This window comes from Arachis hypogaea, chromosome 12 (genome assembly GCF_003086295.3).
Source record: "Arachis hypogaea cultivar Tifrunner chromosome 12, arahy.Tifrunner.gnm2.J5K5, whole genome shotgun sequence".
In the NCBI taxonomy this organism is placed as follows: Eukaryota; Viridiplantae; Streptophyta; class Magnoliopsida; order Fabales; family Fabaceae; genus Arachis; species Arachis hypogaea.
In genome coordinates this window covers 105,169,277-105,187,995 of record NC_092047.1, presented here as the reverse complement: position 1 = coordinate 105,187,995, position 18,719 = coordinate 105,169,277, and the positions used below count along the sequence as shown (strand labels likewise).

At 36.6% G+C, this 18,719-nt stretch overlaps 3 protein-coding genes across 3 annotated transcripts; 2 read left to right on the top strand and 1 right to left on the bottom strand.

Annotated features, from left to right (window-relative positions):
* The first annotated feature begins 1,610 nt into the window (after nt 1-1,610).
* Nucleotides 1,611-4,973, top strand: LOC112728034 (uncharacterized). The gene has a single exon (XM_025778010.2). It carries the CDS (start codon nt 1,611-1,613, stop codon nt 4,971-4,973), a length of 3,363 nt encoding a protein of 1,120 aa, XP_025633795.1.
* A 3,595-nt stretch (nt 4,974-8,568) lies between these two features.
* LOC140176838 (uncharacterized mitochondrial protein AtMg01250-like) lies at nt 8,569-8,961 on the bottom strand. Its single transcript, XM_072208392.1, has one exon. The coding sequence runs from the start codon at nt 8,959-8,961 to the stop codon at nt 8,569-8,571; it is 393 nt and encodes a 130-aa protein (XP_072064493.1).
* A 4,821-nt stretch (nt 8,962-13,782) lies between these two features.
* Nucleotides 13,783-17,771, top strand: LOC112730429 (uncharacterized). Its single transcript, XM_025780515.3, has one exon. The coding sequence runs from the start codon at nt 13,916-13,918 to the stop codon at nt 17,267-17,269; it is 3,354 nt and encodes a 1,117-aa protein (XP_025636300.3). The 5' UTR covers nt 13,783-13,915; the 3' UTR covers nt 17,270-17,771.
* The last annotated feature ends 948 nt before the right edge of the window (nt 17,772-18,719 follow it).

The window sequence follows — 18,719 nt, the reverse complement described above, 5'->3', positions numbered from 1 at the left end:
ATTGAGATTGATTATCCCTAGATGTTCCAGCTTCATTTTTTACTTGTATTGGAATTGCTGGTTCTTCGTCACTTGAATAATCTAGAATGTGTTCTTCATTTTCTATATTTTCAGAATTTACTAATTCTTCTTCTATTTGAAAACCATGTTCCATAATATTATTTTCTTGAGCCATTTTTAATTGTTTAAAAAGCATTGTAACTTCTTCTAATTTTTCTTCAATATTCATAATTTCAATGGTGGTTTTACTTTTAAATCTGTTATGTTGATTATATTTTGAAATTTTTCTTCTTTGGGATTCTCTTTTTCCTTATTTCTTTGAAATTTTATGGATACTAATATTTCTTCAAGCATATCTACTATAGAATTTAATTGTGGGTTAAAAGTATGATAAAGATGTGGGGAATCATTTCCATGGTAACATTTTTTAGAAATTCCGTGTGAAAAATAGGTTTTTTCAGGTTTTTGAAGTCCTTCAATAAAACTTATAGTAAAATTAAGATTTTGAGAAAAATCATTTTGTATTGATTTTAAGAATTCGGTGTCATTACAATTAACATTAGTTAAAATCATTAATTTTTGATCTATTAATTTTGATAATTTAATTATTTCTTCTCTTAAATCTTCTAATTTACTTTTTTCCATTAGGTGACGTTTTTAGAAGAGTTACGATTTTAAGTGTGTCTTTTAAATCTTGCTATAAGGAGTAACTTAGGCAATTTCGGCATTCAAGTTATAGGCATGGGAGAATTGGCCTTATATTAAAAACATACTTTTCAAAATAAAAAAGTTTTATTTTTTAAAAAAATATAAATTGTAGTTTCTAAAAAAATATTTTTTAATTCTTTTAATATTTTTATTTTTATTTCTAAAATTTTCTTAAACACGCTAAAACATAAAAAAATTTATTAAATTTTTCTTTTAACAATTTAATAATATTCAAACAAATACTTAATAAAGCATTTACTAAAAGTAATTATTCCAAATATGTACTTTATATATTATAAAGTGTCTAATTTAGTCATTTATTATATCTTTACATTTCAACATACTATATCTACAAATTACTTTATAATACTCATTTTAGATTCATATCATCTAATAATCTTAACGAATTATTTTTACTTAGAACGGGTGCTCAGGTTTTTAATTTACTGGAACATTTATACCCATTATTACTTGTCACTCTACCGTATACCCTACTCTTATATGTTGTTATCATCAATGAAAATTATTGGCAATCAGGGGAAGAAAATAAAAGGAGAAAATGATAATATTTTGGTGCAACAAAATAAAACGTAAAGATTGGGCGATGGAACGAAGTCACAGTTTGTTTGTTTGATCACTGAAGTGTGAAGATAAGGGATGAGTGGAGAGACTACTTCATGCAATCACAATCTTGGAGGACTTTGTGCATTTTTTGTTGATGACGACTTACTACAATACCACATATTGCACGCAGTTGAGTTGTATAACATATGATTTGGAATCTATAAAAGGAACGGATAACATATTCTCATATGCAAAAATAAAAAAAAACATATTCACTACTCTTCCATACATCTCATTTATCATAGTCATAGATTATAATTTATAAGTTGCCTCTCATAATGAAAACCACCCTTATCTTGTGGTTTTATTTGCTACTACCCTTGTCCCTATTAAACTTCACTTTCACCATTAACATTGTTACTTCCCAATGTCTTGGCCATCAACAATCTTTGCTACTCCATTTGAAGAACGGCCTCATATTTAACCCAGCTAAGTCCAAGAAACTAATTCATTGGAACCACACTGATGATTGTTGCCAATGGAAAGGTGTAGCTTGCAGCACCAAGGGAAATGTTATTGCTCTTGACATAAGCCATGAATTCATCACTGGAGGAAACTTAACTAGTCTCTTCAAACTGCAATATTTGCAGAATTTGAATTTGGCTTATAATGAGTTCCACTTTGGAATTAATTCCGAGTTCAAAAACCTGAAGAATCTCAGGTATTTGAATTTGTCAAATGCTGGTTTCATGGGACAAATTCCAACTAAAATCTCTCACTTGTCCAACTTGGAAACTCTAGATTTGTCTACCACATTCACCTCATCATCACAACATGGTCTAAAACTTGAGAAGCCAAACATTGTAGAGTTTGTGCAAAACTTTACAAGAATCAAAGAACTGTATCTAGATGGTGTTGCAATTTCAGCCAAAGGAGAGGAGTGGTGCCATGCTGTGTCTTCCCTACAAAGTTTACAAGTTTTGAGTATGTCCTCTTCCAATCTCTCTGGCCCTCTTGATCCTTCATTGACAAAGCTTCAATCTCTCTCAGTACTTCAACTAGACCATAACAATTTGTCAAGCCCAGTTCCTGATTACTTTGGGAATTTGTCTGGCTTAAACACATTGCAGCTCAGAAGTTGCGGATTGAGTGGAGTTTTTCCAAAAAATATCTTGCAACTACCGTCACTTCAAGTTCTTGATGTGTCTGATAATCAAGGTCTTCATGGTTCCTTACCGAACTTCCCAAATCAAGCATCTCTCAGTCACTTGAATCTTAGCCACACAAATTTCTCAGGTCCTATACCAGATACTATTGGCAATTTGAAACATTTTTCTACACTAGATTTGTCCAATTGCCAATTCAATGGGACACTTCCCAATTCAATCTCAAATCTTGCCCAACTTGTTTATCTTGATTTGTCATTCAATAACCTTACTGGTCCTCTTCCATCTTTCAATAGGTCAAAGGCTCTGAGAAGCTTGTTGCTTAATCATAATTATCTAAAGGGTCCACTTCCATCCACCCATTTTGAAGGCCTTATAAATCTTGTGAGCATTGATTTAGGGGATAACTCTCTAGATGGAAGAGTCCCTTCGTCTTTGTTTAACCTTCCATCTCTACAACTACTCTCTCTTTCTAACAATAGATTTGATGGCCAACTTGATGAATTCCCAAATAGCTCCTTCTCATTAATAGGGATGCTTGATTTAAGTGGAAACTCTTTGCAAGGCCGTATTCCTTTGTCTATCTTTCAACTAAAAAGACTCACTTTTCTTGAACTTTCCACAAACATGTTCAATGGCACAATACAATTGAGTATGATTCAAGGCCTGCAAAAATTAACAACACTTGATCTCTCACACAACAACTTGTCAGTTGTTGCAAGTGCTATAGATGACAATGGTTTGCCATTTCCCAAGTTACAGAACCTTTGGTTGGCTTCATGCAAGTTGGGTACATTTCCTTCATTTTTGAGAAATCAGACCACTTTACTTTATTTAGACTTATCCAACAATCAAATTGAAGGGATCATACCCAATTGGATTTGGAGATTTGAATTTCTGACCTCCTTGAATCTTTCTCACAATTTTCTGACGAATTTGGAAGGGCTTTTCCAAAATCTTAGTTCAAATTTGTTCTATCTTGATCTTCATGAAAATCAATTGCAGGGGCCAGCACCCATTTTCGCCAAAAATATTGTTTCTTTGGACTACTCAAATAATAGATTCAGTTCTATTATTACACCAGCGGGTAATATTGGTAATTCTATTCCTGGAGCAATCAGTATATTTCTATCAGACAACAGTTTTCATGGAAAAATTGATGAATCCATTTGCAATATTTCAACTCTTCGAGTGCTTGATCTTTCACACAATGACTTTGTTGGAAAGATTCCTGAGTGCTTGACAGGAAGGAGGAGTAGCTCTCTGAAACTACTGAGTCTTGCTGGAAACAATCTCAATGGCCAAATTTCAGATACATTCTCAACTTCTTGTGCTCTAAGGTTTCTAGATCTCAATGGAAATCTTTTAAAGGGAAGTGTCCCAAAATCTTTGGCCAATTGTCAGAATCTTCAAGTCCTTAATGTTGGAAACAATCAATTAATGGACGAGTTCCCGTGCTTCTTGAAGAAAATTTATACGATAAGTGTCCTGGTCTTGAGGTCAAACAAATTTTATGGACAGATTGGGTGCTCTAATGTGATTGGCAATTGGGAAAGGCTTCAAATTGTTGATGTAGCAGACAACAACTTTAGTGGCACGTTACCTACAACACTCTTTCAGAGTTGGAAAGCATTGATGTCTGATGAAGATATATCAAGGTTTGACCATTTGTCTTTTGATATTTATGATAACAAGATCAGTTCTGTGAATTTTGCAGCTATAACCACAATTTTGACAAAGACTAGTAAAATGAAGTTAGCCAAAATTGTTGCCGTTGAGCCACTTTTTGTGGTAGATCACTTGCTCTCTCATGTTTATGGGGAGGTTACAAGTCTTCGTAGGTATGAGGCTTCTGTTACCATTGTAATCAAAGGTCAAAAAAGGAAGTTGGAAAAGATTCTCATTGCTTTCACTTCGTTGGATTTCTCATCCAACCACTTTGAGGGGCCAATACCAGAAGAGATCATGAGATTCAAAGCATTGCATGCTCTTAACTTGTCACACAATGCTTTCTCAGGTCATATCCCTTCAACTTTGGGAAACATGGGAAATCTTGAGTCCTTAGACTTGTCAATGAATTCTCTGAGAGGAGAGATTCCCAATGAGCTTGCAAGTTTATCTTTTCTTGCCATCATGAATCTGTCTTATAATCATCTTGTGGGAAGAATTCCAACAGGTACTCAAATCCAATCTTTTGAAGCGGATTCATTCATAGGCAATGAAGGGTTGTGTGGGCCACCATTAACCCAAAATTGTAGTGATGAAGGAGGACAAGGACTGTCACAACCGCCGTCATCTGAAACTACTAACTCTCATAGTAGTAGTTCAATTGATTGGAGTTTGCTAAGTGTGGAGTTGGGATTCACTTTTGGGTTTGGAATCTTTATCATGCCACTCATTTTGTGGAAGAGATGGAGGTTGTGGTACTCCAAGAAAGTAGATGATGTGCTTTACAAGATTGTCCCTCAACTTGATTTTGTATATGAACGTCGTGGTGGGAAGAGATATAGATCTTTAAGGTGGAAGCCTTATTGATTGTTGTTTCACTTTAATTTATATGATGTATGTATGTTGTTGTTGTTTTCTTTTCTTTTTCTTCTTTTTTCTTATTTTCCTTCAATTTGTGTGTTATCAATATAAAAATAAAGACTTTGTTGTTGGGAATAAAGAGTATGATCACAATTCAATCAATTATGTATCAAATAATTTGTTATTGTTATTATATTAAAATGTTAATATAATAAGGCCCTTGATTAAATTTAGAGATTTATTATTGTGATAGTGATCATAACATTGAGAGATAAATCTTTTATAATTTAATCTAAATTGTTTTTGGTCATAGGATTATTGAAAAGGACATTAATAATCCGGAAAGATCAATATATATATAATGGTCTTCATTGGATGAAGATTAATATATCTCATTTATTAAATTATATATATATAGATGATGCATATAGAGATATGACCATTGAACTGACTCACTTTGAGAATTCCTAATGGTTATAATTACCATATATTTGTCAATAGGATATTCTCAAGATGAACATGGTAATAGAGTTTCCTTTGACCTGCGACTGTCGTAGTAATTAATAACATATTTATTATACTTTGATTCCGAACACCTAATACCCTAGGGTGCTAGTTGAATGGATATTAGGTATGATTTAAATACTTGTAGAATTAATGATTAGTCAATAAGGAATCCGTCAACTCTCGGTAAAGAGTTTGAACTCTATGATTATAATGACTGAGATGAATAAAACCTTGGCCAAGGGATTGATTGAACGAAGAAATGAGTTTCTTAAGTCATTCGCAGTTCATTATAATAATGGTAACAAGTTAGAGTTTGACAATTAAACCATACTCTAAGGGTTAACCAAGAGTTAGAAAGATGGAAGGAATTATACTTTGTTCTTCTAAGGTTCTTAGTAAAAATATATTACTTTATACTATCGGGTCGTTGAGAAGTGTTGCTAGATGCCAACCTTGATTAGTAAATTTAGTATGACTAATTTACTACCCGTTTAGTATTGAACCTACGGGGTCACAAACTAACGAGTGTTCTAATTTTTGCTACAAAATTATTTAATTATTATTTAATTATTATTTTGATTTGATCAAATAAATAATTATATTAATTCAAATGAAATATTATTATATTCTTTGCTAGCACCAAGAATATAATAATAGTATGATAATTGAGAATATTAAATGAGATTTGAGAATAATTAGTTATTCTATTTCTAAATTTGGATGAGATCCTAAATGATTATGTTTTCAAATTGAGTTATGATATGATTCACTGGTTGTCACCGCCGATAGTGGTGGGGGTTGATGGTGGCTGATTTGCTTTGTTGATTTTGCTCTGATAGGGTTAGAGTCGCTGAATTTGAGACTTTGGGCATTTGGAGAGATTGAAGGGGGAGGGGTGTTCTCATTCTAGGCTGAGGGAGTTTTTTTTTTGTGGAATCAAAACGGCGCCGTTTGGTGTTGATTAAAGAACCGGACATTTAAAAAACCCGACCGGTTTTAGGCATGGCAAAAATTCCCGGCGGGGCGGGTATCCGCGAGGATTTACCCGCCGGGGAGCAGATACGGGGAGTGATTTATACCCGCGGAGACGGGGGACGGGACCCCGTATAATAAACGGGGCGGGGGCGGGGGTAGAAGTCCCCGCCCCATGGAGACCCGTTAAATTCCCGTTTAGATGAAATGACGGAAATGCCCTTATATATATATATGTGACTGAACCATTGGACAGCAACCCTAGCCGCACATATGCTTCCATGAATTCCTGCTTCAGAGACAGAGTGAGAGGCTCGTGATCTCGTCTCCTCTCCTCTCCACTCCTCCTCAAAGCTCAAACCATTAGTCCCTCTCCTTCTCAAACACCGCTAACCGCCGACTGCCGACCGCCGACCACCGCCTCCCACCTTCTGGGTCCCTCAGCGTTGGAGTCTCGTCTCATCTCCTCTCCACTCCTCCTCAAAGTTCAAACCCTCTGCCCCTTCTGTCTCCTTCCCAAACACCGCCGACCGCCGACCGCCGCCTCCCACGACCCGCGCCGCCTCCCACCTCCTGAGTGGCTCGGTCTCTCACTGGTGATCCCGAGCTCACTGTCGCTGGTCGTCGTCTTCTTCTCTTCACCGTTCGTCCGCCAAATCGCCGGTCTTCGCTGTGGTTTCTGCGTCGGGTAAGTTGATTTCTGAATTTCTGAACTTCTGATTCTGATTTATGATTAAGGTAATTAGATTTTGAATTTCTGAATTAGGGTAATTAGATTTTGATTTCTAAATTTCTGAACTTCTGATTTTGATTTGTGATTAGGGTAATTAGATTTTGATTTCTGAATTTATGAACTTCTGATTCTGATTTGTGATTAGGGTAATTAGATTCTAAATGGTGTTCAAGCATTAGCTGAGATGCCTGTTTTCGCTACTATTTTCGCTATGATTTCATGGGTGTTTTGTTTTCATTTGTTCTAAATTAATTTCATTTTCACATTGCACATAACTCCAACAATGCTACCATATATCCTAAACGAAGGCAAGCAAACACATTCATGCAGCATTTTCTTATAGTTAAATTATAATTTTTAATATGTAGGGGATCTAAGGACTGAGGAGGAACAGAATATTTTTACTTGGATTACAAAAGTTAGGAAAAGGTGATTGGCGTGGAATTGCAAGGAACTATGTTATATCAAGGACCCCTACTAAAGTGGCCAGTCACGCTCAAAAGTATTTCATCAGGCAAAACAATGTGTCTAAACAGAAAAGATGCTCCAGCTTGTTTGACATGGTTGCAGATGAAGTTTTTACTCTTGTCTGCAATTACTATCCATGAAATAATTGTTTTTTTATTTTATTTTGCATCAAATGAACATTTCTGCCACATAATCTACTCATGTTCATTGATAAAATTACCCAATTGTTTTTATTTCTTTAATATTGTTAATATCTTTGTTGTTGTTAATGTTGTTGATGTCTTTGGAGATAAGGAACATGTTGTTAATGTATTTGTTGTTAATGCTTTGGAGACAAGGAATATGATGATTGATATGGTTTTTTATTTTTTCCCCCAATTTTTTCCAATTTTTTTTTAATTTTGTAAAAATCCACAGATATCCGTGGAGTTCCCGATCCCCGGCGGATATGGAGTCCCCGTTACCTGTGGTGGGGACGGGGCGGGGACGGGGACTGGATATGGAGGCAGGGGGCAGGGGGCGGGGGGCATGTCCCCGCCCCCGTGGGTACCCGTTGCCATCCCTAACCGGTTTAGTCGGTTTACCGGTTGACCACCGGTTTGATCGGTTTTAAACCGGTTTTTTGTAGAACGGTTTTGGACATCAACCGGACTGGCTGGTCCGGTCCGGTTTTCAGAACATTGCTTTCGGTATCTTGAACAAACTTAAGTAATACACTGGCAGACTATTTAAAACTGATTTGATCATTACCAACTTCCCAGCTTTGTTCAATACTTTAGCTTTTCACAGGTTGAGCTTCTCCTCCACTTTGTCTATTATAGGCTTCCAGGTCTTCACCAACCTCGGATTTTCTCCTAAAGGGATTCTCAGGTATTTAACTGGAAGGGAATCACGCTTACAACCCAACAAGCGGCACATACGCTAGATCCATTGTTCGTCACAATTTATTGGAATCAAGCTCGACTTATCAAAATTGATACTAAGTCCTGACATCAACTCAAAGCATCTCAGGAGTCGCTTGTAATTCTTGATAGTCTTCTCTTCTAGTGGACAAAACATAATTGTATTATCAGCAAACTGTAGATGTGACAACTCTATACTATCTCTCCCAACCAACAAATGGGATATGCGGCTGTTCCTCACTGCTTCTCCAACCATTCGATGCAGCACATCCACAACCAAGACAAACAAGAAAGGAGAAAGTGGGTCACCTTGTCTCAGCCCTCTTTCCATTTTGAACGGCTTAGTCGGTAAACCATTTACAAAACTGACATAGATGATGTGGCCACACACTCCATAACCCATGATCCCCATCTATGTCCAAATCCCATCTTTTGCATTACTGTGTCCACAAAGCTCCACTTGACTCTATCATATGCTTTTTGGAAATCAAGCTTGATTATTACAGCCTCTTTTTTTCTCAGTTTAAGCCAGTTTATTGTTTCACACGCGATAAGTACCCCCATCATGTATTTTCCTTCCCTTTACAAATGCGTTCTGAGTTTCTCCTACTAATTCTGGCATCACTGATCTCATCCTCCTAACCAGCACCTTGGAAATAACCTTGTATACACACCCAACCATACTAATAGGTCGTAGGTCCTTAATCTCCCTTGCACCAATGAACTTCGGTGCCAGTGCTACCCAGGTGACATTGGAATCATCCGGTAACCTGAATGTCTGAAAGAACCCCATCACAGTTGCCGTGAATTCAGTTCCAACCTCGCCCCAACACCTCTTAATGAAATTCATATTGTATGCATCACAGCCTGGTGCCTTAGAAGACTCGCTATCCTACACAGCCTCTCTGATCTCCTCAGCGGACGTCAGCGTCTCCAAATTCACAGAATTTTCCTGGTCTATCCTACCCACCAGACCGTCCCTGAATCCCACCATCGGAGAATCTTCCTGGTGATATAAATCCTTATAGAACTCTGTAATTGCAATTTTTATTCTAGCTTGATTCCTGACCAGTCTGCCGTTGATTAACAGTGTATCAATCCTATTATTCCTCTTTCTTGCTGAATCTATATTGTGAAAGTATCTTGTATTTTTGACCATATCCTTCGCTTGCCTAAATCGAGACATCTGTTTCCAGTGAACTTCTTTTCTCATATACCACCTCTCACAACAAGTAACTAGTGTCTTTCTTCTAGCCTCCATCGTTCCATCATACACTCCATTGCTTACCATATCATCAATCTTTTTAATTTTTTCCTCAAACTTCATAATCTTCTTGTCCATCTCACCAAAGTTGGCCTTGTGCCACCTCCCTATCGGAGTCATCAAAGCCTTCAATTTATCCGTGAACTGTATCTCCCCCAATCCTCTCTACTCCTCCTTCACCATTCTGTGAAAGCCTTCATGTGTAAATCAGGAATCTAGGCTTCAGAACGACCTTGGACCTCCCCTCAGCTTCTTGTCTTCCACTAAAATAGGACAATGATCTGATAAGCCCCTAGGTCCACCTCGTAACCGGGCCTCAGAAAACTCTTCTAGCCACTATAAGCTAAATAGAACTCTATCTATACGACTGCAAAAATGCCCCCGAAACCATGTGAGCTTACGATTAGTGAGCGGCAAATCCACTAAGTGCATATCTTTTATCCAATTCTTGAAGTCATCCGCAGACCGATGTAAAACAACAGTACCTTGTTTTTCCTCCATATGTACTATTTCATTGAAATCTCCCATGTAACAACAAGGAATCTGACATAACCCAGTCATGTAGCTCAGCTCCTCCCACACCTGCACCTTCTCATCCCTATTGTGTGCACCATAAACTAAGAAAAAGGCGCAATTGAAACTACTCTTTATCAGGACCCCTTCAACACACAACCATCTCTCCACCTTATAGCAATTATTCATTTTAAACATTGATTCATCCCATATTAACAAGAGTCCACCTGCTGCACCCTCAGAGCCTACGTATTCCCATCCCGCACCATCTTGCCCCTATATTCTTGTAACATCAAACCTCGTCACTACCTGCCTTTTAGTCTCAATCAAACCCAACAGATCTAATCTATGTTTATTCTTTAGATCCTTCACCATTCTAATCTTTCCATCACTCCGTAACTCCATAACATTCCAAGAGCTAAAAATCATTTAAAAATCTTTTGACACACCTGCTTCTTATGTTTGGGCCTGCAGCATCTCAATTTTTCTTTCTGCTTCACCATTTTTCTTTGCGAGCTATTTCTTCGTTCTGTGCTTGGAGTATTGCCATAATGTCATCTTCTTCATTGTATAGCATAGCGCTTGACTCCTTAGCCAACTCCCAGGTCCTTCTGTTCTCCAGCATCTGCTCCTCCAATTTCGATTCCTGAGCATCACTGTCTTCCGCACCTGTCTCACCTTGCTCACGTCTCTGGATCCGCGAACCTGCCTTGAGCGCTGCCACCAATCCGCTTCACCCTTCCCTCCACACCAACCTCGTTCGAGTCCCCATGTTCGTCGACTCCCGTCCGGTGCTGTGCCTTCTCACCATTAGCCCCATTATTAGATATGGTTCCCTGTATATCTGTCTCACCTCCGTCCTCACAGCGAAGATCTTCACCCGCTCTCCCTACCGTCACAAAACCATCAGCATTGGAACGAGCATCTTCTCCTTGGCGCAGCCTGTTCTCGTGACCCCCAGACCGCCAGCACGCCCCGTCCCCATCCCCAGCGAGCATGTCGCCGCCACCCTCAGAGAGGCCCACGCTGTTTTTTCTCCTCCTGTCCTGCTCGCACGCACCGTTGAAGGTAATGGCCTTCACCCGATCCGGATTCCTCAACTCCGGCCTAGTTGCTGATCCACTTACTTCTGATGGAGTTGGGCCCATCAGGGCATAAGTCCCTTTCTCCTTATTTTTGTTATGGCTGGCCCAACCCTTAATTAGGCACATTGTTTTTTGTTTTCCTCTAGTAGGTCCCCTTTCCAGCCCATTAAAGGCACAAGAGATTGTTCTCTTAGACTCTAACTCCTCACTCATAACGGTCCCTCCCCCGAAATCAGCCAAGCCTTGATTCTCGCCATTAATGGCTTGATGTGTTACGATTTTCAAGCGATTGTGGTAATCACTCTCATTATTCCATTCGTTCAAAATTCTTGGTGGAATTACTAATCTGCCCTTGTCTTCTTCCTCTCCCCGTGTTACCATCATCAACCTCTCCTCGTCTTGACCACCATCACGCGATGATGCTACATGATGTTTTTGCCATATATCCACTCCTGGACCCTTACTTGTTTTATCGTGGTTCCTTTGCTCCCTATTTAAAGACCTTCCATCACCAAGTCTTCCTGTGCATTCCAGATTACACGCCTCATGTCCAATCTCCTTCACTAACACATCAAAGCCCTCCGTGCCAACGGTGATATGAATCCATCCCTAAATTACGTCTATTACACAGGTATCAATCTGCACCTGTCCTACAGTAAACAAACTGCACAATTTTGTCTCTCTATCACACCCAACTACTTCACCTCATTGGCCTCCTATCGTTTTGAATGTGTCGACAGACCATGCGTGTAGTGGAACCCCAAAACATTCAAGCCACACTCTTTGAGTTTTACTATGCTCCAACTCCTCCCACTTCCATACACTGTGGAACAAATGCAGTAGGCGATTGATGTTTAAGGTGTATGTTTCTTCAGCATGTATAGCACTATCGAAAGTCAAGAGAGCTTTGTACGCGCCCATTTCCTTAACCTGGACGACATTAGGTAAGTTCTTCACGATCGTTTCCCGCAAGGATCCAAAATTAATTGGCTTTGTCGTGCCCACTACAAGACTTTGCTGTAGCCATTCCAAAATTTCCTTCGCCACTGCTGCCTCTACCTTCTTCGTCCAACCATTTCCATGTGGGTCCTTCACGACCTTCTTGGCCCGTAAATCCTGTCCAAATGACACATCATCATTCGGCACTACTTCTCTATCTGGCTTCCAATTCGTGAGGTTTTGTGTTTCATCTCCTCTTTGTCCATTATTTGTGTTCATTGCTCCCGACCTTCTTTTGTACTTAGCCTCTCCCACAAAGACGACCTTACCTCTTAGTCTCATTCGATTCATTTTCACTATAACTTTCAACGCCCATCCTTTTGTTGTGTACCGAATGAAAGTGAAGATGTATATATTTTTACTTTTTTTGTTTTCAGGATAGATATACATCATTGATGCGTCCCGTCCAGTTGAACAAATGGAATAACTCTCGTTTTGATATGTCTTCCGAAAAATTACTCACAAAAATGGTGAAGAAATCATGCTCTAAACGCCGATACTCTTTTTGTTTCCAAACCCTAATATTCTCTAGATCTATCCCTCCCAGTGTTTTTCGCCCACACTCTCGCTCTCTCTCGCTCTCGTTCTCTCATTTTTACTATACGAGTTGATTTAATTGATTCTCTCATTTATTAATGGGTGATTTATTATTGAACTATATCTTGAATTTCCATATCAAAGTCATGAAGTTTGTTTCATCAATGAAGAATAAGTGGAAAGATTGTTTGTCTGTTTCGTGCAATCACAATCCGGAAGACTTTGCTCAGTATATCCGGATAACAAAATCAAACCCTATGCAATTAATTAGACTATCTGAGAATGTGTATACATTTGTTGACTTAATTACTACCAAACAAGCAGCATTGCTGATTCTCATTCATGACTCACGCTATCTCCTTTTCAAATTCAATTATTCAAATTAGCGGTCTGTTTCACGCTTTCACTTTTTTTTCTTTTGGTTTATTAAAAACTTAGTATATTTAATATATGGCCAATTTTATAGTGACTTTTGTTTGGTCTCTAAAAAATAATTTAGATAAAAGTATTTAAAATTTTTTAATTTTTATATTTTTAAATTTAAAATTAATTATTTAACCTATTTTAGCAATTAGATAACATCTTTTAGACACCATAGCAAACACCTTAATACATTTTAATCTAAGAATTTATTTTTGATGTATATAAGCGTAAAATAATTTTACACATGCATCTAATTACGTAACATTATATCAACAAAAATAATTATCTTTTCCATTGACCGCATGAATAGTCATTCAAAAGAATAAACGTGATTGTACGATTGTGTAAATTCGTGCATCAAACTTAAATTCTTCTATCTAAATACATTAACTTTTAAAATGAATAAAATAAAAAAAAATATAGTTAATTTGATGAGGAGGGAATATAATGTGTGATTTGCAATCTATAAAAGGAAGGATATAACATATAATCAAATGCTAAAAACCATTTATCAATTATCATAGATAATAAGTTGCTTCCCTCCAATGATGATGATGAGAACGACCCTTATTATATGGCTTTGCTTGCTAGAACCCTTGTGCCTAGTGAACTTTACCATCACCATTAATGCTGCTACTTCCCATTGTCTTGGTCATCAACATTCTTTGTTGCTCCATTTGAAGAACAGCCTCGTATATAACCAAACTCAGTCCAAAAATCATTGGAACCATGTTCACGATTGTTGCCACTGGAATGGAGTCTCTTGCTACAAGGGACATGTCGTGGATCTAGATTTAAGCCAAGAATCTATAGTTGGAGGTAACTTCAGCAGTCTCTTCCACATGCAATATTTGCGGAGTTTGAATTTGGCTTATAATGAATTCCACTTTGAAATTTATTCTGAGTTCAAAAACCTGAAGAATCTCAGGTATCTGAATTTGTCAAATGCTGGTTTCATGGGGCAAATTCCACCTGAAATCTCTTACTTGATCAAGTTGGAGACTCTTGATTTGTCTACCACAATCACTTCATCATCAAAACATGGTTTGAAACTTGAGAAGCCAAACATGGTAGAGTTTGTGCAAAACTTTACAAGAATGAAAGAACTGTATCTAGATGGTGTTGCAATTTCAGCCAAAGGAGAGGACTGGTGCCATGCTGTATCTTCCCTGCAAAGTCTACAAGTTTTGAGTATGTCATCTTGCAATCTCTCTGGTCCTCTTGATTCTTCATTGACAAAGCTTCAATCTCTCTCAATACTTCAACTAGACCATAACAATTTGGCAAGCCCAATTCCTGAGTACCTTGGTAATTTGTCTAATTTAACCACTTTGCAACTCAGAAGTTGTGGTTTGAGTGGAGTCTTTCCAAAAAATATCTTCCAAATTTCATCACTTCATGTCCTTGATGTGTCAGATAATCAAGGCCTTCATGGTTCTTTATCAAACTTTCTACATCAAAGATCTCTCCATTACTTGAATCTTAGCCGCACAAATTTCTCAGGACCTTTACCACAGTCTATTAACAAGTTAAGACAATTGTCAACACTAGATCTATCAAATTGCCAATTCAATGGGACAATTTCCAATTCATTGTCCGATCTTGCCGAACTTGTTTATCTTGATTTGTCATTCAATAATCTTACTGGTCCTCTTCCATCTTTCAATAGGTCCAAGGCTCTGAGAATCTTGTATCTTACTCATAATTATCTAAAGGGCACACTTTCACCCACCCATTTTGAAGGCCTTATAGATCTTGTGAGCATTAATTTAGAAGTTAACTCTCTAGATGGAAGACTTCCTTCATCTTTGTTTACACTTCCATCTCTGCAGCTGCTCTTTCTTGCTGACAATAGATTTGATGGCCAACTTGAAGAGTTCCCAAATGGTTCCTCCTCATCATTAGAGATGCTTGATTTAAGTGAAAACAATTTTGAAGGGCGTGTTCCTTTGTCTATCTTTCAACTGAAAAGTCTCAGTTTACTTCAACTTTCCACAAACAAGTTCAATGGCACCATACAATTGAGTGTTGTTCAAAGGCTACAAAATTTGGCAACACTTGGTCTCTCAAACAACAACTTGTTAATTGTGGATGACAATGATCTTCCATTCCCCAAGTTGATCAATCTTTGGTTGGCTTCATGTAAGTTGACGGTATTTCCTGCATTTTTGAGAAATCAGTCTTCTTTACTCTTTTTAGATTTGTCCAACAACCAAATTGAAGGAACAATACCCAATTGGATTTGGAGACTTGAAATTCTATGCTTCTTGAATCTTTCCAACAATTTTTTGACTGATATGGAAGGTCCTTTCCAAAATCTTAGTTCAATTTTGTTCTACCTTGATCTTCATGGAAATCAATTACAAGGACCAGCACCCATTTTCACAAAAAATATTGTTCATCTGGACTACTCAAATAATAGATTCAGTTCTATTACACCATCAGATATTGGTAATTCTATTCCTGACTCAGTTGATATATTTTTCTCAAACAACAATTTTTATGTAAAAATCGATGAATCCATTTGCAATATTTCAACTCTTAGAATGCTTGATCTTTCATATAATGGCTTCATTGGCAACATTCCTGAGTGCTTGACAACAAGGAAGAGTAGCTCTCTGAAACTATTAAATCTTGCTGGAAACAAACTCAATGGCCACATTTCAGATACATTATTCTCAACTTCATGTTCTCTAAGGTTTATAGATCTCAATGGAAATCTTTTAAATGGAGGCCTCCCAAAATCTTTGGCTAACTGCCAAAATCTCCAACTCCTAAATGTTGGAAACAATCAATTAATGGACGAGTTCCCCTGCTTCTTGAAGAACATTTCTTCGCTAAGTGTCATGGTTTTAAGGTCAAATAAGTTCTATGGACAGATTGGATGCCCCAATGTGATTGGCGATTGGGAAAAGCTTCAAATTGTTGATGTAGCAGACAACAAATTTAGTGGCATGTTACCAACAACACTCTTTCAGACTTGGAAAGAATTGATGTCTGATGATGAAGATAAAGATAAATCAAGATTTGGACATTTATCTTTTAATTTTTATGATATCAACATCAATTATTCAGTGAATCTTGATGCTATAACTACAATTTTCTCTAAGAGCAGCAAAATGAAGTTAGCCAAACTTGTTACAGTTGAGCCACTTTATGTGTTAGATCACTTGCTCTCTCATGTCTATGGAGAGGTTTCAGGTCTTCGTAGGTATGCGGATTCAGTTACCATTGTAATCAAAGGTCAACAAATGAAGTTGGAAAAGATTCTCATTGCATTCACTTCATTGGATTTCTCATCCAACCAATTTGAAGGGCCAATACCAGAAGAGATCATGAGTTTCAAAGCACTGCATGCTCTTAACTTGTCTCACAATGCATTCTCAGGCCATATTCCTTCAACTTTGGGAAACTTGAGAAATCTTGAATCCTTAGACTTGTCAATGAATTCTCTGAGGGGAGAGATTCCAACTGAGCTTGCAAGCTTATCTTTTCTTGCCATCATGAATCTCTCCTATAATCATCTTGTAGGGAGAATTCCAACAGGCACTCAAATTCAATCGTTTGGAGCAAATTCATTTGTGGGAAATGAAGCGTTATGTGGACCTCCATTGACACAAGGTTGTGGTGGAGAAGAGCAAGGGTTGTTACCAACATCATCTAAAACTACTAACTCTCATGGTAGTAGTTCAGTTAATTGGAGTTTGTTAAGTGTAGAGTTGGGATTCACTTTTGGGTTTGGAATATTCATGATGCCACTGATTTTGTGGAAGAAATGGAGGTTGTGGTACTCCAAGAAAGTAGAGGAAGCTCTATACAAGATTGTGCCTCAACTTGATTTTGTATATGAACGTCGTGGTGGGAAGAGATATAGATCTTTAAGATGGAAGCCTTATTGATTGTTGTTTCACTTTAACAATTCCACTAGGGAACAAGAGGGATTCACACAACTCCGGCCAATTTTTTAATGGGCTGGATCTCAAAATTCATCTTAATAAAAATAAGTTAATATATATGGATGTTTCTTTTATTAAGGATCAGAATGTTTTTTTTTTTTTCATATTAAATGGATGTTCTTTTATATATTTTTAAATTTTTTTATTACAAATGTGAATGTCTTTATTTCTTTAAGAATTTTATAGTTTTTTTTTTAAATTTTATAGATATCTAATTATTTTTGTCAAAATATAACTGAATATTTCTTTTGTTAAGTATTAGGATGTTTTTTTTCATATTAAATAATTTTTTTTTATATTTCTGTAATTGTTTAAGAATAATTCGTGCTCCACTACTCTTTCCTTAAACAATTCCTGAAGTTGAACCAAGTGTAAGGCAGAGATGGATTGAATTGTGATGGAATCGCGATTTGACCGATTTGACGGTGTGTATTTCTGAAACTTATTTCTGAAACTAACTGGTGATTACAGGAGGAAGAAAATAGCTATTGCATTGTTGAAAGAGTGTGAGAAGCTTTCCAGTTTCTTGTATTTCGGACTTATGAAGAAGATCTTGGTACACGCAAATTATACACAAATGCAGGATACCATGTTCTGTTTAGAGATCCACCATGGATAAGTAATTGGATTGGACGAAAATGTCGTGTTCTTATGAAAAGAGCCGAGAGGGCCTTGACAGTGAGAAAAAGAAAAAGGAGTGTGTGTGATTATTGGAGGTGGGTAGGTTAATGTGAGAGAGAAGAGGAAGGTTTTTATAGGTTTTAATTAGGTTTACTTAATTAGTTTTAAATTTTTTAAAATTTGAATTTAAAAAATTTAAAATTAATTATTAATAATTATAATTAATTGAGTTGTTCACTTTTTGGTTGGTTAGACACTTGGTTTCCTATATTTTTCCCATGTGTTATTATAAGTGTCCTCTAAATCAATGAATTGCATGATTTTTACTATATAGAAACTCAAATACAGTTAATTATTTTACATAAAATTAAAGTTGAGAATCGTTAAATGATTTGACAAATTTAATTAAATTATTATTTAATGATTCTCGACTATCTACACTTAAATTTTTACCTTTTTACGAAACGAAAATGTCTAAAAAACAATAAAAACCAACCCAAATTAATCAAAAAAATCTTATTTTATATTTATTAATTATTTTTAAAATAAAAATATAATAGTAAATATAATAAATATATAATTTTAGATATTATATATATATATATATATAATTTATACATATTAAATTAAATAAAATAATTTTATATTATTATCTCTTTAGCATTATTCTTTATGAAAAGAGTTTTGTCTAAAGCCAATTTTTTTTAGTCAATAATCATCCCATAAAAAGTGGATAAACAATTGTAACATAATGAGGGTTAAGAATTTGAGT

Excerpts from the sequence above, each read along its gene's own strand:
- LOC112728034 (XM_025778010.2), top strand. The coding sequence starts at position 1,611 with ATGAAAACCACCCTTATCTTGTGGTTTTATTTGCTACTACCCTTGTCC.
- LOC140176838 (XM_072208392.1), bottom strand. The coding sequence starts at position 8,961 with ATGGGGATCATGGGTTATGGAGTGTGTGGCCACATCATCTATGTCAGT.
- LOC112730429 (XM_025780515.3), top strand. The coding sequence starts at position 13,916 with ATGATGATGATGAGAACGACCCTTATTATATGGCTTTGCTTGCTAGAA.